This window comes from Parasteatoda tepidariorum, chromosome 2 (assembly GCF_982258835.1).
Source record: "Parasteatoda tepidariorum strain Cologne lab strain chromosome 2, Ptep-v5.0, whole genome shotgun sequence".
NCBI lineage: Eukaryota > Metazoa > Arthropoda > Arachnida > Araneae > Theridiidae > Parasteatoda > Parasteatoda tepidariorum.
This window is the reverse complement of record NC_141756.1, coordinates 40,555,731-40,583,353: the sequence shown is the minus strand read 5'-3', so window position 1 is coordinate 40,583,353 and position 27,623 is coordinate 40,555,731. Positions and strand designations below refer to the sequence as shown.

Sequence of the window (27,623 nt, the reverse complement as noted above, 5' to 3'; positions counted from 1 at the left end):
TGGTTTTCAAATTTGAATTGTTTATTTTTTTTCTCTCTCCATTTATGATAAGGGCCTGTAAGTTTTGAAGATGCTGACTTGTCTCCAATAGGACAGCCTCAATCTCCGGACTCATCAGAAAATCACAATGAAGAAAAGTCATACAAGAAAGAAGGTAAAAAAATGTCACTTCACCGCAAAAGCAAACCATCCCGCCGAACCACTTCCTTACTGGACTTGTTTTTTTCATCATCCCTTGGTATGTTTTCTTACCTGCTGCTTCCAATGCACCATGCCATAGTTCTCTTGGCATGTCTGGTTTTAAGATTGCTTTTTCCTTCCAAGTAAACTCTTCCTTGTGAAAAGCCTTTCATAAAAGTTATTTTTGATGTAAAGTGTAGTATTATAAGAGCTGTAATTCATGTTTTAAGAATTATGGAGAAAAAGAATTAAATTATATTTTTAAGAATATTTACTATTAGTTTTATATTTCATAGCTGATAATTTATTTCTCTTATTCAAAAGAAAAAGTAAGGACTACAAATATTTATAATTAAATAAGTAATGAATAAACTATGCATCATTACTTACTGTTTATTTTCACATTTTTGTGCTATTTGTTTAAAAAAAAAAATTGGATTAGTTAATTTCCTATGCAAATTCTTATTCTTTCATCTTAATCCGCTAGTGTTTTTTATTGTGTCTAAAATGGATGCTCAGGATAGTACTCAGTTACAAAACTTTTAGTATTAAATTGCTCTTATAAGTGTAATAACTTTTAGTGTTAAATTGCTACCCAAGATTTTGTCTTTAACACCAGTGGTTCTGGATCTTCATCACTAATATAAAATGTAGATTTTGTCAAAATATAATTTTATGTATTATATATTATTTATTAAATTTTTTGTTTTTTAATCAGCAAAGCAATGAAAAATTTTTTCTAAAGCAATTTTTAAAAAAAATTATGAATTTATAATAATGTAGAACAGCAATTCCCAATTTTTAACTATGGAACCCTAAATGGCAGCAAAACACTGACTTTATAAGGATAGTATATATTGGCAATTTTATTATTAAGAAAAAAATGCTACTTTGTTTTAGAAATATTTAATAATAGGAAAGAAATTTTTTAATATTTTTAAATTATGTTTTACGTTCGACAGTTATGTATGTTATATTTTCTGACAAATTTCTTTTTTGTTTATATATCTAAACTAAATATGAATGAATTAAGTTGAATAACTTTCGTCAAAATTAAAGCAGAAGTTAACTGCAATAAATGTTGAAAATGGTTAATAAGGAAGCATGTTCCTTTATTAAAAAATTTAGTTATTTTATTTTGATTTTAATAGTGTAATGGGAAATACTATTTCAATTTTTTTAAAGCATAGTTTTTTTATAGTTTTATGCTTTTTTTATAGCGTTATTAAAAAAAGCATATTTTCTTGAAAAAAAATGAAGTACTTGGCATTTTTTATTTATTTACACTTAATTTTAAATAATTTCGTAAAAGCAATCAAAATATGAAGTAAATAATTGGTTTTTGATTGGATCTAAATGTAATTGCAGGTTTCAAAAGCATTTGAAAAAAACTTTTCTAAAGTAACTGAAAAAACTGCACAATTTTATTTGAAATCATGATTTTTATTACGAGAAATTACAATACTAACACTTATGTTACGAAGCTTATCTTTTGATTATTTAATAAGCTTAAGAATAATTTTTTTAAAAATCTTTAAATAAGGATAATGAATAGTTTTTGTAAGGATAATTAATAGTTTTGGAATTTTATTTAATTGTGATTGAGGGGTATTCACTTTCTACCTTATTATATATATGTTTTATACTTTATCAGAAAATTTTATACACATTCATCAACAACTTAATCTGATCCTTGTTTACCTACCATTTTTTTATAGTAATAATTTATTGTTGTTATTAGGGAAAAACGTTTAGGAAATAATTGCTTTAGGGTTGTATGGTATTTTTTCCATGTCTGGTAAAATCAATGCCTTAGTGTTAATAAAATGTATTTCTTAAAGGGACTTAACAAGATACTACATAGTTTGATGATTTTAGCTTTTACCACTTATTTAATTGTCACATTTTAAATTTTATTGCATGTCCATATAAATATAACAACAGTTTTTTTTTTATTATTTCAATATTCTTGAATATTTGATTATTGATTTGAGAAATGAGATAGGTAATTTTGATTCCTTAAGCTTTTGAAAAAAAGTTTTCATATGATATCTTTTGATTTGACTAAACAGTTGTGTCATTTTGTTGAGGGCAGAAAACTTTCATTACTTACATTATTTTTATAATTGATTTTTATTTAAATGTGCAGTTTGATCGATTGTGCTTTTTTTTAAGTAAAGAAAGAATTTTTTTTTTTTTTAGAAAAATCAGAATATTGTTTTTTCCCCCCATTTAGTATAAAAATTAATTTAAAAAAAGCAATACAAAGTAAACAATTTTTAAAAAAACCATTTACTTTTTATTTTAGGAAATGAAAAAAAAAATTTTTTTTCTTTCAAAAAAACTGATACGTTATTATCCAAATGTAATTTTATACAATTATTTAATAATCATAATATTTAACTGTCAAATTAAAATCAAATAAAGAGAAAAGATTAAAAATTTTTTTTTTACTTAAACTTTTCGATGCTTTGTTAAAATTATAGGCATAACTTTTTAACAAATGGAACTAGTTTTTTAATGGTTAGCTACAGTAGTTACCTATAAAAACCTGTTCTTTGTTTGCCGAGATAGTTTTTTGTTTTGTTCCTGCTTTAGCAGCCTATTAAAATTGGATTATTCATGAGTATTTGTAACACTTAAACATTTAAACACTTACATTTTAAATATGTACACTTGTTAGAAAGATTCGTTTATGTTTTAGAGTGCTTTATAGAGTATGTCTTTTCTTTATAGATTATGTAAGTACAGTATTATACATATTTGTGTGCTACATAGTTATAGACTGTTATTATATCTGTGTCTGTATGGTTAGAAATTTGTTCTAGTAGAATCATGTTTATGATACAGCAAACATTTCAAATAAGCAATATATTTTCTTTATAAATCGTTTTAATAATTTCTTTTTAAAAGTCCCTACCATGATTATTTATACTTTGATTCATGTATTTAATTTTTTAATTGTCGAAATTTTTATTTCTTAATTGTTTTATCCTTCATATGAACATTAGTTTTTGAAGGTTATAAAAAATAAAAATTGTTCTATTTAGTTGAATAAAAATTTGTTACTCATGCTACCTTTGAAAAAATCAATAATAACAAAAATATTATTAATTTTCATTGACAAGTTACATCATATTTTGATTATGCTATCAAAAAAAAGGGAAAAAAATTAAACATTTAATTGTAATATATTTTTCATTTATTTATATATTCATTTTACGAAATTTAAATTGAATATCAGTTCTGGTAAATTATTTATACCTAATTAAGGTATTAACTTTTAACTTTCTTTAGTATTATGAGCAGACTTCAATTTATTCAATGAAAAAATATATGTATGCATTTAAGAAGTAATGTCAGTACTAGCTTATTTTAATTAGTATGATAGATGAAAATATTTCTATAGTATTTTTTTAAAAGATTTTTTGTTTTAACTGTTAGATAATTGATGCAGATTTTTTGTTTTGCCATTTGCAAAATTCTTTCATACAATGGCTGAGCTTGTATGCAGTTAATCTTACAAGTATTCAAAGTTAATACAAATTGTACCAAGAGCAGACATATCAGTTACTACAAATTTTAGTTCCGATAGCATAATCAAGGAAAGTTTTTAGAAATAATAAAAAAGTAAAGTTTAAAATTTTTTTAATTATGCATCTTTTTTGTTTCTTTATTTTTAAATTTTTGAATGATCTCTTCATGTAATTTATGTTTTATGTCCTTTTTAACTTTATTTATTTAGAAATAAGATTTGAAACTATATTTCATATACTTCTCTGAGTTGTAAATATTTTTAATTATTAAACCATTTAGATATTGAATTTTAATATTTTTAATTAATAATAATATTTTTATTTTTTAAATAAAGGTCAACTTTAGAATTTTATTTAACCATACTATTTTTGCATTTTAATATTATTAGAGAAAGCGCAACAGAAAATAAGTTATCTCTCTTGCTTCAGAGAAACTACTTCTCATGGCATGTTATCCTTATAGCAATTGTAGCATCCAAAAGTAAATTCACATTATTCGAGAAAAAAAGATCAATTCATTATTTCTTTAACTAATATTTGCAAGGTAATTAAGTGTTTATGTGTAAATGTAATGGAAATTCTAATTAAATGACAGGAATATAATAATTTGTTATAACATTGAACATTTTTTTTCCTTTTTTTAGTACTCTTTTTGAATTGTTTAAAGTAGTTTTAGTTGCTAGTTTTATTATTTTTCTATGATCAAAATTAAATATTTAAATTTTTCAAATCAATATGTAATAATAATTTTGCAAATTAAAATGTAATAAAATTTAACTTGGAACACATATATACTATGATTTTGCTCCTCATTTAAATGTCACAACCAAACATTCAAATCAACATGAAAGTACCAGCCATTGCATATTTACCAACTTATTAAGTGACAACTTATGCACTTAATGATGATAAACATGTCATAAAAATTTTTACTATGGTTCCCAACTTATGTATTGATATTTTGTTCCCATTCCTTGTTCAAAGGTATTTTTAGGGATGCTAAATTTTTTGAAATTTTTATACTAATGTGTGTCTCCAAGGTATACCAAATAAAAGAATTGAAAGATTCAGAAAAGAGGTTTGAAATGTGGTAAATAAGGGCTGCTGTTTTGGTTCTGCTAGAAAGTTAAGCAAATGTGCCTTACACCATTACTGAGTACCTTTAGCTCTTTGTGTTAGAGCATAATTCTGTTCTCTCTTTTTTTTTTTGAAATATAGTTTAAAAGTTAAAAGGTAACATGCTAGTGGTAATTAGTTTTTGATTTTTGATATTGATATTATCAAACTAGTTTTTCTTTATTTTAGATCTAAAATCAGTAATACTCCTTTCTAATCTTATTTAATAAATAACTTATTTGAAATATTTGCTGATGTCATGAGCTGGCTTTAATTGTTATAATTGCCATGATATTTATCAAAATTATTTTCAATTGGCATGATGCTTGATTAGTAATTAGATGGCTTGCATATCCCAGCATGGCGTCTTAGCTAGTTGGGGGTTCTGCTCATCTCTTGGGGTTATGCACTTGAAACAAAAAGTGTATTTTGTAGTGTCTTTGAATGAAATTTTCTAGGTAACTCGGATCCCAGTGGAGTGACCAATTCAACGCCACCAAATAATCAGGTCATTGAGAATGATAATGATGTACCAAAGCCTACACCCCCTATCGGTAACACACTGAATAGGACTAACTTCCGAGCCTCAAAATGTAATTCAGCTTTTATGTTCTATTTGCCTCCTTTATTTTTAAAAAATGCCAAATAATTTATGTAGCCAATAGTTTATTTTAAGCTTAGTAATTTAGATAGTCTATCATATTTGTACTTTCTACATTTTTATGTGAGAATGATTAGATATTTTAAGAATAAGAAGTGTGAGACTATAAGCAAAATTTTCTCACCCTCATTTCGTAATATGACTAGTTTTCGCGATTGATAACCTATACTGCAGACATCTGTTGCTTTACCTACTTGAAAGCTGCTGTGATGATATATAGAAAATAATTCTGCTGAGATACATGACTTTGACTTTATTATGTTGCCACCAAAAAATTTATAGTTAAAATTCTAATTAAAAGTTACTACTTACAACAAAAGTTACTAATATGTTGTCCTACCTTTATTTTTTTTAATTCAAATTTATGTGTAATTAATTGCACAGACCATCCAATCATGGCTAAGTACTATTTTAAAGGCTTTATAGTCATGGTAAGAATATATAATTTTGAATGTGGACAGTGCTTGAGCTGGTATTTCTTTCTCTCCCCAAGAAAGAATAACACAAACAAGAGGACTTTGCATCACGATGGATGTAACTTGCACCTTGCCGTATATTCAAGCAGATTGCTTAGTGGGCAGCCAGAATTTAGCTCGTGACTCCCAGTTTTTCACCAGCTGTGAGAGTGATACCCTAACTGACTGCTTCATCTGAGCAATGGCAAATAAATTACACTTTAATTACTAAACGAACTATTTTCCCAAAATCTAAATATGATTAAATAGTTTTCAAGTAATGAAAATCTTCATGTGCCTGCAGTTTAGATTTTACTACTTGACAATTTTTGCATTGTTATTTTTTCAAACTGAATCAATTTACATATATTAGTATTGGGTATAGTAATCGAAACTTACAAAAATACAACTTTCCTCTTTTGTATGAAGGTTTTAAAACTTGCATTTATTTTTTAGTTCTTTTTATCGTCCATTTAGTTATGAAAAATAAAATCTCTTTATTAAAGTTAGGTTTTAGTTAATGAAAAAAAAAAAATTGAGAAAAGGGCTTCTGTTTTTAAGTGTATATAAGTTGCACACTTTTATGTTTTTCTGTTATAGACATGACTATTTTTAACTCTTGTATGTGTCTTATATTCACCCTGTTGCAAAACCCTATTTTTCTGTCTCTGTTGCAAAAGTGACACACATTCGTTGTTCATCTCTTGACACATATTTACCCATCTCTTCCATACTAACTTCATTTGTTGGCGGTGATGGTTTGCTTGAAGACATTATATGCATGTTTATATGATGTTGTCATGATTCTGTTTCATACTATGTTCTGCAATTCTGTAAATGCTGATCTGTGTTATTGCTTTATATGAATGTTAATGTTTTATAATGCAGTTTCAATAGCCATGGAATGTATCTTATGTGCTTTTCTTTTTATCACTAAGGGTGTTTCTTATAGATTACAGGCATAGCTGGTATGTGAACTATTTATTCTGTATTTTAAAACTCTTTTTAAATAAGGAAAATAGAGTTAAGAATTTGACTATTGTGAAGGTAATTTTTTTATGTAAGTTTAGTTCTTTTTTTTTTAAGTTAGATTTTTTTTTTAAAAATTAATATGAATAATAATATTTGTAATTGTGCAGTAAATGTAATTTTTTTGTTACTTTTAGACATTTCTTTAAATTTTTTAAAATTTCAATTTTTTTTTTATTACTTAAAAAAAAAATTTATTTTCTGAAATATTGTTAACAGTTTATAAGTCAACCTGTGATAATTTTAAAAAAAAGATTAGTTAATCTTCTCATAATACTGCTGTGTTTATAAATCTATATATTGCAACCTGAAAAGAATTATCATGCAACTGAAAAGATCCTCATTTGATAGTTCATTAAAAAGTATTCTCTTATTTTGCTAAATCAGAATAGGAATAATTTTTAAAAAACAATACCACATAAACCTTTATTAGTTAGAAATTAAGTTACATTATAAGATTTTTAAAAAAAATACACATTATATTGCATTAATAGATTAAGTTAAATTAAAAAATTACATTAATAGATCAAAATTGAAATTATTCAAATTAAAATAATTGAGTTATTCTTGCAGTGGGGCTATTTAATTGGCATATTTTGCTAACATTCAAGATTTATTTAAATATCAAACAAAGTGATAAGCTTAAGCAACACATTATTTTTTTTTGTAATATGTATATAATTTTTGTAATTTTCTTTTAATTCTTAGTTTTTTTTTAAGCATGTGGTATTATTTACAGTTTTCATGATTTTAGTTTTGCTCAGGTCTTTGGATGTATTTCATTTAGTGCAAATAGCTGCTTGTAACTAATGTAACACTATATAATTTGAACTAAAATTGAAACTTTAAAAGAAGTAGATAGAAGAAAGACATCAAAAATGACAAATTGCTTAATTATTCAAAATCCTGAAAAGCACTTCATTTACAACAATAAAAAATTTTGTTGTAATTTTAAAGGCTGAAGGACAAAGTGTTCCATTTTCATGATATTGCTTTTGGGAAGCAAAGTTTCAAAATCTAGAATCTGCACTGAATGACTGACTAAAATTTATGAGCAATATTATAAGATGACCTATGAAAAAACTTTATTGTATATTTAACCTTACTATATCAAGTAGTATTTATACTTCATTGAAATAACAAAAGTTGCATATTTGTCGGTTTCATAATTTTATTTAAAGTGTAGCATGTTTTTGCCCAAATTTGTCCAATATTGATGAAATAGAGGTAAATGTGTGTATTAATTTTATATACTGATAATATAGAGACTTTTCGTTGTAGCGTCAATTTTCGTTTGGACCATACAGACTGTTATATCGAGCGTGACTCTATTTATTTTTAACTAAAACGTACAAATCCTATTAAAAAATATTTTCAATAGATGTTTTTTTTTTTAAATTTATTTTTGTTATTTTTAAATTTAAGTTTTATTTTATTTAAAGAGAATTTAATATTAAGAGTTATTTTATTAAAGAGAATTTAATTAAAGAGAAGTTAATATTTTGAACTTGTATTTACTTTTGTAAAATATTGCTTGATCTTCAAATTGAATAAATTTATCTAAAAGTAATTTTAAAATAGTTAAGACATGTCATATTTTTTATAATGCATCAGTTGTGATGAAATACTATTACCAGTCCTATATAACTTTTAACATATTCTTTTACCACTATTATACCACTCTTACAACAAATGTTAGTCCCTGGTATTTTCTTTCTTTCTTTGTGACTGAGCATGTAAGTACTAAGTATAATACTACTTTTAATCCTATTTCCAATTCAGCTTTAATGAAATGATAACATTCCATTGTATTAATAACTAACTCTTTGCTGTCTTTTCCCTATGGCTGTGGCTCGCATGGATCACAGACTGGCAATCCTACTGGAACTCCTGGAGTTCAGGTGGCTACAGTCTACTTTCTTATTATTCTAACATTTCTGTCATTAACAATTTTAGAGGATGTTGTTTCTCTTTTATATTAAAATGGTTAAATGCTTAATTTTTTTTATTTCTTATTGCATGTTTAATTATCATCAGTGAATATTGTTTGATATCATAAATTCTTTTTCTTCAAATCTTCTCTTAAAATCTAGTGTAGTATTAAAAAAATTGTTTTGTAATTTTTTTCTAGTCTCTAAGAAATTTTTTTCGTATAAAAAAAATTATAATACTAATTGAGCATTAGGGTGAGGCCAAACTTTTTCTTTTTGACTTGTAATAGAGCTACAAAAAACTACTTATGGTAAGAGTTAATGTTTAAATATTGACAAATATCTGTTAATGTCTTGGATGTACTGCAGCCACAAAGTTTTATTGTAATTTTTCACTTAAAATAATGATTTTAACTAGTTTTATTACAGTATTTTATTTGTAAAAGATGGTTATCTAATAAAAATGTATTAACTGATATTCCTAAAAATACCATGCCATTTTAAGGTGGTGTTGCATCAGTTTGTGTTAAAAAAATGCAACAAAAAAGAAAGTTTATAAAATTGAACTAGAATTCCAGTTACATTTTTAGATTTGAATTGAGGCAGCTTTTAAACAGCTTTGAACTTTTAAAGAGCTTAACTCTTTTTTAGGAAGAACAATTAAAATGTTATTAATATATAAATATCTTTTATCAGTAAAAGATAGTCAATAAAATTAGTTAAAGCATTACTTTTCATTATCAGATGAAGAAATTGAGGAAAAAAAACCTATTAAAAAGTAAAACTTCACAACAGTGCCCCTTCAAGTCATTTATCAATATTTGTTGCATTTTGCTCATTAACTAAAATCAAAGGTAACTTTTGACTGGTATTAAAATTTGAGGTGAAAAACTTTTTTTTTTCCCTACACCCTATTGTGTATGCATTGGCTTCAGAATTATTCATCTTTAAAGCAAAGTGTTTCAGAAAAATATGAAAAATAAAAAGTGAATCTGATATTACATCAAACCTTAATTTTTGACTTCTGTTATTAAATTTAGGGTTTAAAACAAGTTAATAATTTTCATTTGGCTAAATTTATTAATCTTTTTTTTTACTATATTTCTATTAACATGAAAGAAAATTTTGATATCAAATAATAAAAGTAATTTTTTTCAATAATTTAAATTTCAGTTGCTTTAAGGTTTTGCAAACTGCAACGATTTCCACTATGATATTATTTAAAGTTTATTTATTTTTTACATTTAAGGGTTTCTAAAGAGTAAAAGAGAAAAAAGAAAAGAAAAAAAGAAGAAGAAAATGAATGGTATTAAAGATGATAGTGGTGTTACCAGTGGAGATGGGTACGTTTTGTTATTTTTTTTTCATTTTAGAGTAATAATCCTTCCAAAAAAGTTAATATTAATTTTTATTTCTAGGTATTCTAAAGATGAACACAATTTAGATAACAAAATTATTGAAGATAAAGTTATATATTTTTTTTACAGACAAAATTTAGATAACAAAATTATTAAAGATCAATTAACTATTTTAACTATTGTAGATAACTATAGCCACATAATTTTTTCTTCTTACAAACTCTGACCCAAAGTTGTTTGCAAATTTTGGATTTTTAAGATCAATAAAAATTTGTGCGTATGCTTAGTTTATTTTGTTAGAAAAAGTTTTTATCATTTAAAATAAGCTGAGAAAATTGAACAAACGAGAAAATCTTAAAATTGAAGAAAATGTTACTTTAGAATGTAAAAAAACAAATGCTCAAAAATATTCTAAATACTATTCTTATATTCTTCTATAAATCTACTAAAGAAGAAAAGATGCTGTAAAATTCTAAGAAACCTTAATAGAGAAGATCTAAAAAAATGAAAATGTGTTGGTGTGATGGTCATCAAAATCAGGATCTTATAATGCATTAACATTTCACGATCAGTAAAAAGAATATACTCAATTTAAAAACTTGTGTAAAAATATACTTACAATTTTTCACAGTCTTTAAAGTGTTCTGAAATCAACTAATTAACTGGAAATTTTTTTTTAATTTGACTTATTTGTGAATTTTTTTCCTAGATTAAAACAAATAATAACAAAATTCTAAAATATGATGATTGATATTATAAATAGCTTGCCGAATCTGACCAATTCATTATTTTACAATTTAAGAAAAAAAAGTAAGGAACAAAATAATAAACATAGATTTGGAAAAAAAATTTTAAAATTAATTTTAGTAATTTGGTTTGTTAATTTTTATTTATTCTTAGAGAAACATTTTGATTCTAACATTTACTTTGTTTTGATATTGAAAAACATTTTGATACTAGATATATGATTGATACTCTTGTAATGCTACTGGTCAAAATGTCACTAACACAAATTGCTATAAGTTTTGATATGGGCTGTCAAATTGCTAGTTGCTGACCAAATATTAATCATTTGAACGTTTTCTCTAATATTTATTTTGTTTAATGTCTCTAATATTTATTTTGTTAATTTTTTGAGTAACTGATTTTTATTTATTTCCTTTTTTAGGGATTCTCAAGATAGAGTGGTAAGTGTTTTGAATTCAAAAAATTGCTTTTTGTTTGTCTTCTATTTAACTTTTTTCTAAATATTTTTTAAAATATCTTTTATTTTTGTAGACTAATCCTCAGATTGATGCTGAAGGTTTTACTATCAGACCTCCAGAGAGAAATCAAGAATGTATCCTTACTTTTGAATAACTTTTGTTTGAAATTTATATTTTATTAAAAGACTATTTGTTTGTGATTTTTGAAACAAAATTTATTTTGTACTTTATATTTACTTTTCATTTATTATATTTTATCTATACATATTTACATATTTTCCAATTTCTGCTTTTGCCAACAGATTTTTTTCAAAATGTTTATAGAGTGGTAGGATAATTATATATTTAATATCATAAGGACTTAGACCACCATTTTGTGTGGTTAATTTAAATAAACGTACAATATCCGATAACCGTGCCACACATTTTTCAAGTGCTGTCAAATTTTAAGAACTTAAACTTTTCTTATCACTACAAATATTGTGCTGAATTGGACTTTTAGGTTCACTTGCATGCTTTTTCTGTGTTATTATTTTATTTGAACTATATTTAAGTTATTTATAGTAAATTTTTTTAAGATTAACTTGTTTATATTTCAAGTCAATTCAATGAAAATTGACAAAGTAATGCAGCTTAGAATGTTGTTTATGATTGCGTGAATATAACTTAAATAGCCAGTGTATGAAAAACATGTTTTTAAAGTTTGACTTAATTTCTCCACATCCAATTTATGTTTCCTTTTTATGTTCAGCAGTAATTTTGTGAGTTCTTAATCATTCAATTTTTCCTCTCTGATTAAAATTTGATTTTTCATGGTTGATCACAGAATAATGTTCAGGGTAAAAAAATTAGTCCCTAAAGTTTGCAAAGTTTTGTTAATTACAGTTTTTAAAACTTTTAACTGAATGTTTAAGTATTAGTTTATATTATTATTAAATGAAATCCCGTCGAAATTCTTGATTTTTGATTATTTTTCTAAGAAAAAGAGATGACACCACAATCATAATTATTAATCACCTTTGACGAAAAACAGCCTCAAAAGATTCGTTTTTTTATTTTGAAAGTGTTGCTTGTTTTTTAATTTAAAATTGTGTTTGAGTTCTTACTTTACTGTTAAGTATAATCTCTTAAACTTTAAATGTTTTCTGTTTACTGTAGTAGGTTCAAATTTCTGTTAAACATATTACGAGGAAAAGATTGTTAGGAAAAGACATGAAACTACTGCAGTTTAGTGACATGTGATCTCAATGAATCTTTTTCTTGTATTTTTGTGTGTTTCTGTCGAAACACACAAAGTATTAAATGAAATTTAATCCTTTATTTTAGTTAAATAACTTAAGCATTTTTGTTTGTTTTATGCTGTGATTCCTACTATTCTTTCTTAATCATAATTTTAGATCAGAAAGATCCTTTTTATTCAAGTTCAGATAATGACTCTGGTAAGAAGTATTTTAATTTTTTCACTTGTCAACTTTATGCAGTATTAATATTGCTTTATTTTGTTTATTATTTTATTGATTTATTTTTATTTTACTTATCTCTGTATAAATATTTTGTTCATTTAAAAAAATTGGTGAATTGAAATTTACCATTTTAATTTTTAAAATTTGATCTAAAAATATATGAAATTTTTAGATCACTTCCTTATTAGAATTTTTGTGCCCTTTAATTATTTGCTATGGGACTTCATTATTTCAAAATATCTACCTTTGTTTATCGTTCATTATATTGGTTCATTTGCAAACTAATCCCATAATAATTTTTGTTGCTAACCTCACTGTGTGTCTTCAGATAATACTTATGTTGATTAAATATTTTCAATTTGTTAGGTTTTTTCTAATAAAAAGTTTTCTCAGTTCTTCAAATTTATTTTTATATTTGACTCATGTCTTTCACAAATATATTGTGTTAAATATTTTTTACCTAAAAAACATAACAAAAGTTCATTGACTGAAGAAAAGTTCACAATGAACTATTTACGTAAATATGACTATTTACATAATATTACTATGTTAATGTATAATAAAGAAAAAATATATTAACAAATAATAAAGTAAGTGCTCTTAAGTAAAAAGGTTGAACATTTCTTTTTTAAAATTGTTAAAATTATTCTGTTTTAAAATCTTAAAAAAAATTGCAGCAGCAACAAAAGGCAAATAATTTCATCTAACTTCTTAGATCAGTTGCAAAAACATATCTTATTCATGTGTCAGCAAAGACCTTTAAAAAAATAAGTATAATTAAAAACTTCATACAAAAAGTGATAGGTGGAAATTGAATATTGTTAACTTGCCGAAATTAATATCTAAAAGATTAAATATCAGGTACATTTAAATATTTAGTTTTGTATGAATATAAAGAAAAAATGATTGCAAATTGTGTTAAAATTCTATATATTTTAAAATGATCTATCAAATGAATATATCTGTTATTCTTTTGTTAATTATTTTTAAACCTTCCTCACTTCAAACATCAGCGGCAATTATTTAAACTGTTTTTGACCGAAGCCACGTGTTATTCAGTGTAGTCTGATTTGTATGAGTGTCTTCTCAAAGAATGTTTCGATACATAGTGAGGTGATGTTAGAGGTACGCATTTATAAAAATAAAGTTTTCACTATATTATTATAACTTTTGAATGGTTAACGATTTCCAAATAAGCATGTGTTAGTAAAAAAATAAATATGTATAAAAAAATTACCCAATTATTACCTCAAACTAAAGTATGCTACGACTGACTTGGAAATTTTGTATCATAAGCATTATTTTTTTCAAAATTCAAATTTTTTAAGAAAAATTAATATTTATTATTTAGATATATTTAAATTATTATTAATTTGAACTTTAAAAAAATCTCCCAGGTGGAATATTTAAGCTCAACTACACACTTGATAATTATGCTGTGTGTGTATAAAACTATCATTAAACCTCTATCATTATTTTTCAAAATTTATTTCTTAAACATTTCAGCTTTCACTGATTCATTTCTTAAATTTTTTTAATACATTTAGCATTTTAAATGCATATTTCTTATTTATTAATAATACTTTAGATGCTACTACTGCATTTTCTCCATTGGGTGAGTGCATCTTTAAATGTATGATTCTTGTTTTCCCAATCTATTTTTACTATATCTAGTTTCTGAAAAAATGATTGCAAATAGCTTTGTTTTTTTTTCTTCACTATTCTAATTATTAATCATGAATTATAGATGATGATGAAAAAGATTGTAAAAATAGAATTCATATTGAAATTAAACCTGTGAGTAACTGCACTGGTATGAGTGCTAGTAATGATGAGCTTATAGCTACTGTGGGAAAATTTTCTTTATCACCGGATCCTCAGAGAACAGTAAGTGGTAATCAAATACTTTGGTTTCAATACGCTTGATAATTGTTTTACTTTTATATTGTAACTGATACGCTGTTTGAAATATATTTTGTGTTAATTTTTTTACATTGTACATTAAATTTTAAACAATTAAAGTTTTATCAAAAGAATGATTAGGACAATTAAGTGATATGTTATTTAAAAAAAAAAAAAATTTGTGCAAAAGGATTCAATGTAGCTCTGTTTTGCTTTTTTTCTTTTTTCGAAATAATTGTATTAATAATCCAACATTTATTAAAGACAGCATTGAATTATGTTTTCTGCTTAGCATGAAAATTGCAAGAAAAAGTTCTTATATATTATTCAATGAAATATATTATTCAATCTTCTTATATATTATTCAATCTTTTTATATTATTCAATGCAAAAAGATTAGATAAAATCCCAAAAATATTTATAGAAAATTTTTCAGCTTAGCATAAAAATTGCAAGAAAAAGTTCAATCTTTTTATGTTATTCAATGAAAAAAGATGAGATGAAATCCAAAAAATATTTATAGGGAATTCCTCGAAGCTTAATTCAGAAAAATTATAAGCTTTTGTGACAAGTTAAAAATTTTAATTGTTAGAAAATTCATAGTGTATTTAAGTAAAGGAAATTAACTTTTGCAAATATAAGTTAATTATTAACTATAGACAGTCAAATCAGTAAGATAATGCTTTTTAATTTCAAAATATATGAAAAAAAGTTATAACTTTTCATAATTTTGTTTTAGCGAAGGGTAAGTCAAATTAATTTTATTTGTACCGTAACTTTAAATAAAAATATTCTGATTTTTTCAATGTCAATGGCTCCTTTTGGCAACAATATTTTAGAAATTTTTATTGTTAAATTTTAAAATAATATTTTATTTTAATCTTTAAATAAACAAGTAGGGAATTTTATTATTTATTTCTATCTGATTTTAGAAAATCTTGAAAGATTCTACTTTTTTTTAACATCAAAATTTTCATCAAATATTTTTTTAAATTCTTGAATAATCATAGTTAAATCACATATATTTAATCAGCAATTTTTCTCCTGTAGATTAATCGGCCGACTAGCAGCGCAGCATCTACTCCAGATGAGGGACCTTTGAAGCGGTCTATCTCTATGTCTAATCCATTAAAGTAAATATGTGCAATTTTCTTTTAGGGGATTATTTTATCAGACAAACATACATATATACCTACAAATATATCAGACGAATATATAAACATAGCTGCCAACTCTACTGGATTTTCCAGTAGACTACTCTTCTAGTCTCTACTGGTTTAATTAAAATTCTTCTGGTTTTTGTGCATTTTAGAAAATTCCCTAAAATTAAGTAAGTTTCTTAAAAAAATCCCTATTGAAATAGTATTTTTGTATAGATTATTGCTTGCTTGAATATTTAAATAAGTGTTACTGATGCATGATGAAGCAAACCTCATTAATAGAGATCAGTTCAAAACTCTTTTTTTTCTAAACTGTTCAGTTTATTTTTATTCAGAACTTTCTTTTTTAAGTTAATTAAAAAAATCTTTTAACTATATTTGATGAATTTTATGTCTATTAATATTCAAAATTTTGAGTAAACATAATTCATAACATTTCGGGCATTGTTTAATGTCAATCATAACTTGAAAATATTGTAGTTTTTTATTTTTATTTTGATGACTATAAAAGTCTATAAAACTATGTGTAAAATATTTACTACATTATGTAACAATTATCACGAAATTTATATTATTTCGTAAAATCTACTGCATTTTTTCCCCTAATCATTTTGACAGCTATCATATTGCAATATAATAGGATTAAACAATATCCTATTATATACAATATCTACAACAATTGTCTGATTTTGGTTTTCCTTTTACACATAACTTTAAATATTGTATTTAATGCAAAAGTGTTGTCTTTAAAAATAATTATTATAAAATTTTTGATGAATCATTTTTAATTATAATTTCCAAATTAATTAGATACGAGTACAGTTTCATTTTTAATTGAGTCCAAAACACACAAAATCTTTGCATGTAAAAATTACCAAGTTTTTTCCTGCACAGAGACCAGAGTTAACAGTTAGCATTAATGATTAGAAATCAGTCTTTTAAATCAAGAATTTATTTTCTCAGTAAAACAGTTAAAAATCTCCAACTGAACTGAATATCAACCTACAAAATTTTTAACAATTTTCCCAAACTTTCATTTAATTTTTTTAGGTGCTTTTTTGTTTTATTATTTGAATTCTCACATTCGATTGTTTTACCTATCCTTTTATAGTAAAGCTGATACTGATTTATTCAGCATCTTCAGCCCTAGTGCATCCAGTGCCTCAACACCTACTGGTCCTGCTGTGGGTGGGTTTCCAAGCCCCTCAAGTAGTATTCCTAACTCTAAACCTCCATCATTGGGAGAGATGGCTCAAAGTACTACAGAATCTAAAAATTCTGGTAAGCAATGAACCTCACTTTATATTTTATACTGTTTTATAGTTTCAGATTTAGAGGTTGCGGCATCAGTAAATTATATTTTGAAGATCATTCATATTTAAGTTTTATGATTTAAAAATTTTAATGAAATGTCTGCTGTTAAAAATCATTAATTCAGAAATATTTCTTTTTGTTGCATTTTTTATTTTAAATACAGTTTTTAAATTTTAATTAAATTTTTTAATGGTTTTTTATATAATTTTTTTTAAATATTTTATTACAACTATGTAATTATTATCATTAATCAAAAAAAAAAAGTTTAGAATCTAAGTTTTAGATTTTGTTTTCAAGGTCTTTCTTTAAAAATATAATAAGCTAAGTTTGCTCACCTATATTTTTACAGGTATTAGTCAAAAATGTGGTCGCATATTTTGTTGACATTTTCGTGGAAAAGTTGGAAATATTTAAGTGAAATTGTTTGCGTAACCAATTGCTTTGTTTTTCTTTCAAAATTTTGCTTGAAAATCGAAATATAATTTAGCTCCCTGACAATCACATAAAATAGAAAGTAGCATTCTTCTCCATATCCTTCCATGTTATTAAATAAGGAATTGGTGTATAGAAGAGAAATATTTTCTCAAATTAACCCAAAACAAATTGTAATTTTATTTAGATTTTACTGTAGCAACCAAAATTATACCCTGTTTTTTTATTCTTTTTGCTATTTATATTATTTGCTACAAGTTGTTATATTTATTTCATAAATTTTATGAAGTTTCATTTTTAAGTAGCCCTAGATTCTTCCTCTGAAGTTGAGCCTGAACTTGCCAATAATGAAGTACAGAAGCCATTGTCAACAAGTCGAGTAGGCACTCCTACAAGTTCCATATTACCTCATGTTCTTCCACGGCCTCCTTCCAGAAGAGCTTTCGAAGTAATTTATTTCATTGCTTTTGTTTATTTTAAGTTAAAAAGAAATTTATACATTTTTGGCTTTTTGCACTAATAAGTATTTATGTCCCAAAATTATTACAAGTTTTGTTTACTATTCTTTTTCACTTTAAAATTGTTTTTTAATTGATTAAAGAAATTTTTTGATAAAAGCTTAGTAAATATAAATAATTGGCTTTTTTTAATCTGTTTATTTTTTATCTCTATTATTATTTATATATATATTATATTTTTCATTAGATTATTTTGATTCAAAAATTATTCAAAAAAATTAAAAAAAATTATTCAAAAAATGTGTTTAACCTTTTTGCTGCTCTTTACTTAAAATTCATATTTTAATAAATAATTTGTATTTTAGTACAATTTAATAATTATGTTGAGATATAGCTTTAATTTCACAGATTTGCTCTGTCTGTTTGGCAAGTGTATGCTTGATAAAAGTTTTGAAAAATGTCTAATATTTCTAGCTTGCTTGATACTTCTTGTTTTGCGTTAGTACAAATAGTTAACTAGTTCATCATTCTGCCTTGATGAGCAGTACAAAAAAATAAAAGTTTTTTATCGACCTTTAATTCATTTAATCTTGCATTCATCTGTAGATAATTAATTTTTTATATGTAATGAAGGAATCCCTGACCCCCAAAATGCCTTAGTTTTTCTTTTTCATTTTATTTGTTTCTTCATCTCGCTTTTTTATTACAGCAGACATAGTTTGTAACATTATTATGGGTTGTTTTGGTAAATATAGCAATATTCGATTTTCATTTCATTGAATTTAAACCAATCTTTAGATTTAATATTGACTTTTAAAACAAATGTCACTTGCTACTGATATTTTGAAATGTCTGTATAATGTATAAATGTCTAATAAATAAAGATGTTGAGTTCTTTGTGAACAATAGTTTGTTCATTGTAATTTATGTTCCTAGGCAACAACGCGTGGACGCATGTCCCCTCTTCCATATGCAATGACAAGAACAGAAAGTATTAGTAGCCTAACTAGCGACTTCAAAACAACATCTATGCCTGTTGGTTCCTCCAGGGGTCCTTCTCCATTAACAATTGGAATGAGTGACACTATACCCTTAGCCATTGCATTTAACGAAATTGTAAATGCATGTTTCAAGGGAACTGATGAAACAAGGTACATTTTTAAAGAAAGTGTAAAAGAATCCTTATTTATTCTAGTTCTTTATTTCCAGATACATTTTGTTGTATAATTTTGCAATAGGTTATATTTATCTGTAAATATTATTATTACTCATATAAGTTTATTGTAATAAACTTGCTAAATTGCTTTTAAAGAATTGAGTATTTTTTAATTAAATTCTTTATAAATTTTTTTTTTATATGTCTATAACATTTAATTTTTTTCCTAAATGTACTTTATATTGTTTTTCGAACGAAAAAATATCATACTTATGAGTTAACTTTAGTTCATGAAACTCCCTATAACTAGTGAATCTTTACAATTAAAAACTTTTATTTCAAAACTTATATTTTATTTAATTTTTCAATTTGAAATTTGTGCTTGAAATATTACACATAAATCTTCCAACCTGCTTAAACTATTTATTGCATTCTATAATAAATTTTTTTTCTTCCCATTCTCAGTTTAATACAAATGGAAATAAAAAACAGCAAATTTTTTGATGAAGTGTTCCTATGTATCTTCAAATTAAACTATTGAAACTGTATTTTCTAGATTGCAACTACTTCTTTCAATATTTTAAGCTGTAAAAGCTCAAATCCATTAAAAGAAAAGTTGCAGAAAAGTTATCAGAAAAAGCCATTCTGTTTTATAACTTATTAATCATCGGTTTTAAGTGATAAGTACACAAACGTCCTTGAAATTGTTAATATGCAATTAAATAGCAGAAATTCCAGTTATGCAATCAAAAATTATTTTTAGTAAGTTTTCTTTTATGTCCATTTTAATAACATTTTTTTTTATGTCCATTTTAATAATTTTTTTTAAAAGGCTTTTTTTTAGCTTCACAATTCTGCAACACAATTAGTATTAATTTGTGTTAAAATACTCAAATTGTTTTGTATTTTTTGTGTTGTCTTTACACATGACTGCATTCAAATAATTCTTTCAGGTGTCAAGTTCGTTTAATGGGTGATATGAAAGTGTCTTTTCCGGCTGGAATTGTTCAAGTTTTAGCCAACAATCCATCCCCTGCTCATCTTGTGTTCAAATTATCCAAAGCCAGTAAAATTGAAACTATACTGCCAAATAAGCAACTCATCTCCTTGTAATTGCTTCTTTTATTCATTTTTTAAAAATGTTATTCTTTTAGGCAAAACTTGACAGTTAAATTAACTGGAATAAAACCAAAAGTTTGCCAAAAACTATTATATTAAATTTGCAGTCAATTAAAATATTTTCAATAATTCAGCTTTTGCCATGTGACCTAAAGAGAACTGGCAATTTTAAAGGTCAATTAAACAAATCAGAAGGAGATATACAATGTACAGTTTGCTTCCTTCTGTTTAGAAAACTAGAGATTTTATTTCAGTGTTTCACAATTATTTATAAATTTCAATGACAGATGGCAGTGCTTGGAAAATTATCCAAAATGCCGGATAATATTGCTAACTGAGGAAACCTTTAAAACAACTTTCTTTTAAACGACTATTTGAAGCAACTATATGATGCAATTTGAGGACGGAAAAAGCTGCCTTTAATGATAGAAAAAAATAATTATTATTGCTGCACAGGTCCTAATTATGAATTTCTTTTTTTTGGAAAGTGATTAAAAATATTTTTTGAGTGCTTAAAAAGTACTTTAATGGTGCTTATTTTTTGTTGAAAAATCTGGCTATGCACCCTGCTTTATCTTTTTTTCTTTTCCCAAATAGTAATTTTTTGAGACAGGTGAGTTTTATTATTGCAATTTTATATATGTTTCTAAGTTACAGATGCATTTACTAATTTAAAAATCTATTATAGTAAGGGAAATAAATTAGAGGCATATAGAGCTGTAATTATAATACATCTATAGTTAAAATGCCTATGAATACATAAAAGGAACAATAAGCTTGCATTTTATAATCTATTTGCATACTATTGTGGAAATACATAATTTTATACATTATAGTATTACCACATTATAGTGTTTTTTATTCTAAGTTTCTTCCCCAGTGGAAAAAATGACCCCATAAGAATTTGCTTCTGTCCAACCCTAGTGGAAAAAATGGTAGAAACTCTTTTTCAAAAAGAAAATTCAACATTTAGAATGGTTTCAACAATTAATTGCAATCTAATTTGAATAAGAATATTAATGTTTAATCTGTTGTAAATAATTTTTAAATATGTAAAGAATATAAGAGTAACAATTTGAAGAAAAAAAAAATAACTATAATAACTTTCTTTAGAAATTAAAATAACTGATTTTTCAATTTTTTTTATATAAATCAGTATAATGAAATCTAAATTTATAATTCTATAAACAACTGTTAAAATAACAATCAAATTCCATGATTTCTACTTCATTAATAAATCACATACTAAACATGCACACTACTACAAAATGCATATTGAATTATTATTACAAATAACATACTAAATTTTATTATCAAAAGTTGTTAAATACAAATTCTTAAGCCAGCATAAATTTTTAAAATTCTGTATCAAACTTGTTCTATAATATATTTAATTTGTTTTAAATTTAAGTTATTCTTACACTACTTTTTGCTACCCAATGCTTATAATACTTATTTGTCATTTTTAATATTTTTTCTATTTCACCCAGTTTTTCCTGGAAGAAATAGGTTTCTTCCATAACAAATGCCAACCCTGCATGTAGCTAAACTGAACTTAATGGCTCAGAAAATATGTGTTGTGTAATGCCTGTTCGATTGTTTTTAAAATTATAGCCACATTACTTCACGTTCAATACATATTCCCCCACCCCTGTTGTAAACTTATCATCAATGGTTTATATCTATATGGTTTTTCTTTTGCAAAAGCAGCATATTTAAACTTCAGTTAGAACAATCAATTATTACTTGCTTATAAATATAATTTTTAAACATAAAACTACTACTAATAATAGTTTACTAATAATAATTGCACTGAGTTTTAATTTTTAGTATTTTGTTGCTGTAGAGTTTTGAATCTTATATATTTTGTTTGTGATTAATATTTTTTTAATATGTGTTGTATAATATCTTCTTGTAGAGATCCTAGTCAAAGTACAAAAGAGCAATATGTTTATGAATTTAATATGCAAGCTTTAACAGCATTACTAAGAAAGCAATATGAACAGTCTCCAACTGCATCATATTTTAACATAGATATTCTAAAATATCATGTAAGTATTAATCATTGATTATGATATTACTAAAATAAGTGATTATGTGCCATTTTATTCATTTTTTTTTTTCAATTGAGAATGCAAGTATTTGTTACCAATTATTCATTACCTTCATTAACAATTATTGTTTCATAGTAGTTAGTAATTTTTTATGCTTTATTTCGCGAATTGTGTATTATTTTACTAATTTTTTTCTCAGTTCAACATAGGAAGGGTTGAAAATGGCATTCTGAAACATAAGTGGTCAATATACCAGACAAGTTGTTAAATTACTAAGGTTTTGCTTCCTTGTATTATAGAATAAATTTCATTCTTGTTAAATAAGGTTAACTTAGGCAAGTAATCAACTTACAAGGGTAGTTAAACTGACTTGTTTCACTGTAACTTTAAAAGGAAAACATCTTAATACCTAATTATTGGCAAATAATTTTTTTTCACTTAATGTATTGTTTTTTAATCCATTTGAGAAAGTATATTATAAAAACTTAGTAAATATAAAAAATTGGCTTTTTATTTATCTCTGTTATATCTTGATTATTATTTATTTCTATTATATTTTTAATTCGATTATTTTGATATAATCAACCAAAAAATGTATCTAACCCTTTTTCTGCTCTTTATTTTAAAATTTCATTAAATAATTTGCATTTTAGTACTATTTGATAATAATTTTAATTGATATAGTTTTAATTCTAATTTATGGGTGAAATTCATTGATGTATCAGAAAAAAAAGTGAGATTTATAGCTAGTTGTCCTAGGAAATTACCACATAAGTAACGGCTAAATTAATGACAGCTGTTCTATGTACTACCTTGCATTGTTATACATTATAACATGAATGATATTTTTTTTTAAATTACAAAACCTGTTTTCGATCAAAATTACTTTCATGAATTTTGGGACACCTTGCATTTGTATGCGGATAGACAAACATCTTTTACTGATCTTTGATCCTAGCATAAAAAAAGCTTATTATATTTATAATTATTGTTGATCATAATTGACGTTTCATAAATTTTTAACTTGTTTTTAAGATCAAAACTCTCCATGGAGCAAAAAGTACTCCCTTGCATTTAGTTGCTTATTGGAAGTGTGAGCCTACATCTACAGATCTGCGTATAGACTATAAATTTAATGCTTCTTCTTTATCAAATCCATCTTCTTTATCTAACATAAATATTATTGTTCCTGTAAATGGTGGTGTCACTGATGTGCAGTCTAAACCTAAAATCATATGGTAAGTCTGTTTCGGAACTCTGTCTTTATAAATAAAGTTTACTAAGGTAACTGTGAGTGCTATAACCAATAAAAAGCTATGAATTTGATATTTACTTTGAGGAATTTGATATTTAATTTTTATCGTTTTATCATTAGTAATCTTAAATCAGGTTTTATTTCCGACATTTAAATTCACAGTCTTTGTTCTGTATCTAGCCTCGTTATGAATTTGTTTTTGGTGTATATACATCAATGAATAAAATAAGCAGAATTATGATTTACTTTGAGGTGAAAACTGCTGTTGAAGTTGGTTATTAAGGAAACATATATCTTTATTAAAGAATAATTTTATTTTGATTTGAAAAGTACGGTAGGAAATACTAATATAATATTTTATAAATGTTTCTTCTTTTCATAATTTGTTTATTATATGGTTATTAGAAATATTATATTTTCTTTTGAAAAATGCCACTTCCATTTCATTGACATTTTATTTGAAATAATTTCATAGAGATAATCGAATGATTATAGAAATTGTAGTTTGTATCTAAATATAATCAGAGGTTTAAAAAATCATCACTGGTTATAAAAAAGTACTTACTTAATTCCCTTTTCCGTGGAACACTAAAGTGTTCTGGAGCATTATTTGGGATCGGCTGCTCTAAATAAAAGTTCGAGCAATTAATGTATGTTCTTTTAATTTTTTTGAAGTTATTTATATATCCAGTCAACATATTACTCATACTAGGAAATTATAAAATTTAAATCTGAAAAATAATCACAAAAGGATTAATAATAATAAAAATAAAAAAAAATATTTTGTGTAGTACTTTGTGTTTTAATAATTTCCAGCTAATCAATTACATTAAAATTATTTTGTCTCTTCTTTTGTGTTGTGTTAATGATAATAAAACAAAATGATACAAAACTGTGTTTATCTATGTACAGTGCACGGAATAAAAAACAGAAATTAAACACTGACAGTTTTTGATGAAATAATTCAATTTTCAATTACTAAGCTGTAACCTTTATGATTCGAGAGACTAACCTTAAACATGCTAATTACTTTTGCAAATGATTTTTTGAAGTAGTAAAACAAAATTCTCTGTAAACATTTTTTTAATGTTATGGATTTTAATTCTCAAAATAAGGAGTAGAGACAATCTAGAAAATAAGGTAACTAGGTGGAAGAATGGCCCTCTTAATCTCTTAACCTTTATTTTACTTTTTGCATATTTGGTCATATCTCACGAACTAATTAAGGGAATTATAAACTTTTCATACCTTATTATAAAACTCATTTATTCAAAAATATTTTCATGAAAAATAACATAGTTTTGTCAATTAATAAATATTTTCAATTTAATATTGATTAAAAAAAAATTTAAATTTTAAGTTGTATAAGTTTCATCATATTCCTTCTTATTCTAATTAACAATATATGAAATTTAAGCAACATCCATTAGTCTCCCAGTACTTAAATTTCAAAACACTTTTGTGCCAAAACGTCTGATCATTAAATCAAAAATTGTTAATGTGTTCTTTTCTTGCACACTGTAAATAATATGAGTAAATGTTAAAATATTTCCTCTCTCTTTTAGGAATAGTGATACGAGCCGTGCAATGTGGAAGCTAGCTGAACTTTCTCAGTCATCGGATGGAGGTGGTCTAGGCTCTCTTCGCGCTCATTTTGATTTAAGCTCAGGGCCTTCTTCAGTATGTGCATTAGCTGCTCAGTTTATATGCAATAACACTTCACTCTCGGGAGCTGAATTTGAGCTTGTTGGTTTGGGGTATCGTCTGTCTTTAGTCAAAAAACAAGTGGTTGCTGGTGAGTTAAAATTTGGTTTTTAACTGGCAGAAAATTAATCTAACTGAGAATCTTTTTTACTGCATTTTGAAAATTTGCATACAGGAATTTTTCATAAGATCCTGATTGGTGAAATATTAATACATAGCTGCCAACTCTTCCGGCTTAGCCGAAAGATTTCCGGTTTTTTATCAAAACTTCCGCCGCCTTCCGGTTTTTTATTTTAATCTTCTGATTTTCCACGATTTAAAAAAAAAAAAAAAATTCCCATTTTATTTCATATTTTTTACAACAGAGCCACCGAATTTGTACCCGAACACATTTTTTAGAGCAGGAATCAAATTCTTGCATCTTCCTGGCACGTGCTCGAACAAGGGAGAAAATCAAAGCTACGACGCAGAAGTTGAAACTCACTTGGAAGCACAGCTGCATTTGAGAATCTGAAAGGCAGTGAGAACGCTCCCTAATGATAGATTGGGGAGAAAACGTTTCACTCGGCTACCGAACGAAGACGAAATTTTTTTAAAACAAATTCAGTTGACGGCATCTGGCAACAGAGCAAATGTTTACTATCATGAGGAAATCTCGTGCGTTTTTTAGCTTCTTAATCTACGGTTTTGAATCTTAGTTTTAAAAGGTAATTTAGTTAGTAGTTTATCTTAGTTTTTAGTGAAACCATTTTAAAATCACAGTTTAGGTCATCTCTTAGTGATGAGATACTAGAGAAAATATTAAAAGCTGATTATTTTTGTAAAAATCAAAATTGCTACAATGTAGCATTTGATGAAAATTTTTTAAAGAAAGCCAAATCGTGCACAAATGAAACTTCGAAAAATAATTAAAATTGATGTCCCTAAGTGTTCTTAATTGTCTTAAGATCTTTAAATTTAATTGTGTTCTGGAGAAAGAATACGTTGAAATTTTACAGCTTTTAATATCTTAAATTTTTTAGAACAAAATTTATTGTATACCTCTTATTTATTGTATTGCAATTTATTGTATACCACTTTAAAAAAATTTTAAAATTGTTTTTTAGGTAAATATCTGTGTGAATCTGATCCAGTATCTAATTATTATGGATAAAATATGTAAAGGTATCATCTGTAAAATCATTCCATTTGCCATATGCGATGAGAAATCTGTCTTCAGATGCAGTCACAAAAGTCTTTTCTTTCTAGAGGGAGCTCATCATATGAATGTAACGTTGCTGGATATTCAGAAATAGTTAAAATATTCAGAGTGAATCTTGCAACTATGGCTCATCAGAAGGCATGCACCTTAGAGTTGTATTGTTTAAGGCAGTAGTTATATTAATGTTAAAATACTACAGGCAAAACACACATTCGTAAAGAAATATTTTAATATTTTAAGTTGGCATTCTTTTAAGCATACTATTGTCAATGAACAATTTCTTTCTCAAAGAGTAAGATAAATTTTTTCACAAAAAAGAGTTGGAAATAGAAAATTAATAATAGTTTTGAAAATCTTAGTGGAATCCTTTGCCTAGAAACTACTAAGACTTGCTTAGATAGACTCAAGACTTGCCCAGAAGTTTACTTGATTTTGTCAGTCTCATCTGGTTTAATGAAAAATGTGCCTGTTTTTTTTAAATTTTTTTATTATATATTTTTGAAAAATACCCTAATTCATGAAATCTTCTAAAAGAAAATTCCTATTAAAATGTATATTTTACTCAGTTTATTACTTGTTTGAGTACTTAAATAAGAATTATTGATAAATAAAAATTGAAACGTCATTAGCAGTACCTAACATTACTTTTAACTTAACTAAAATGTACTTTTTTAAATATTTTTAAGTTTGTTTTTTATTTAAATCTCTTTATTTTTAAGTTAATTAAACAATATGCTATAACTATTTATTTGCTATCGATAAAATATTTTACATATTATGTAATAGTTGGCATGAAATCCTTATTATTTCATTTGGTAGCTATGCCGTCAATCAAAAAAGTTTTTTTTTTTTTTTTTTTTTGTTTTTGTAAAACATGATTTCATTATGAATGTTACAAATTTTGACCAATACAAATTTTAGCTTTCTAATAAGA

General features: G+C 25.2%; 1 protein-coding gene across 13 annotated transcripts in view; it reads left to right on the top strand.

Annotated features, from left to right (window-relative positions):
* The window catches only part of LOC107442970 (F-BAR domain only protein 2), a 52,769-nt gene extending 25,600 nt beyond the window's left edge, over positions 1-27,169 (top strand). The window contains exons 11-28 of one of the 13 annotated variants that reach the window (XM_071177446.2): positions 53-154; positions 5,291-5,425; positions 8,846-8,878; positions 10,158-10,251; positions 11,435-11,453; positions 11,545-11,605; positions 12,869-12,910; positions 14,523-14,549; positions 14,682-14,821; positions 15,887-15,969; positions 17,108-17,277; positions 18,045-18,190; positions 19,137-19,351; positions 20,310-20,465; positions 22,394-22,526; positions 23,565-23,767; positions 25,350-25,579; positions 26,595-26,894. In XM_071177446.2, coding sequence (XP_071033547.2) covers positions 53-154; positions 5,291-5,425; positions 8,846-8,878; positions 10,158-10,251; positions 11,435-11,453; positions 11,545-11,605; positions 12,869-12,910; positions 14,523-14,549; positions 14,682-14,821; positions 15,887-15,969; positions 17,108-17,277; positions 18,045-18,190; positions 19,137-19,351; positions 20,310-20,465; positions 22,394-22,526; positions 23,565-23,767; positions 25,350-25,579; positions 26,595-26,641 — 2,036 coding nt within the window. In that variant the 3' untranslated portion in view covers positions 26,642-26,894. Of the gene's footprint in view, positions 1-52; positions 239-5,290; positions 5,426-8,845; positions 8,879-10,157; positions 10,252-11,434; positions 11,454-11,544; positions 11,606-12,868; positions 12,911-14,522; positions 14,550-14,681; positions 14,822-15,886; positions 15,970-17,107; positions 17,278-18,044; positions 18,191-19,136; positions 19,352-20,309; positions 20,466-22,393; positions 22,527-23,564; positions 23,768-25,349; positions 25,580-26,594 lie in introns of all 13 variants that reach the window. The other 12 variants (XM_071177441.2, XM_016056682.4, XM_071177443.2 and 9 more) reach the window with 12 other exon arrangements.
* The last annotated feature ends 454 nt before the right edge of the window (positions 27,170-27,623 follow it).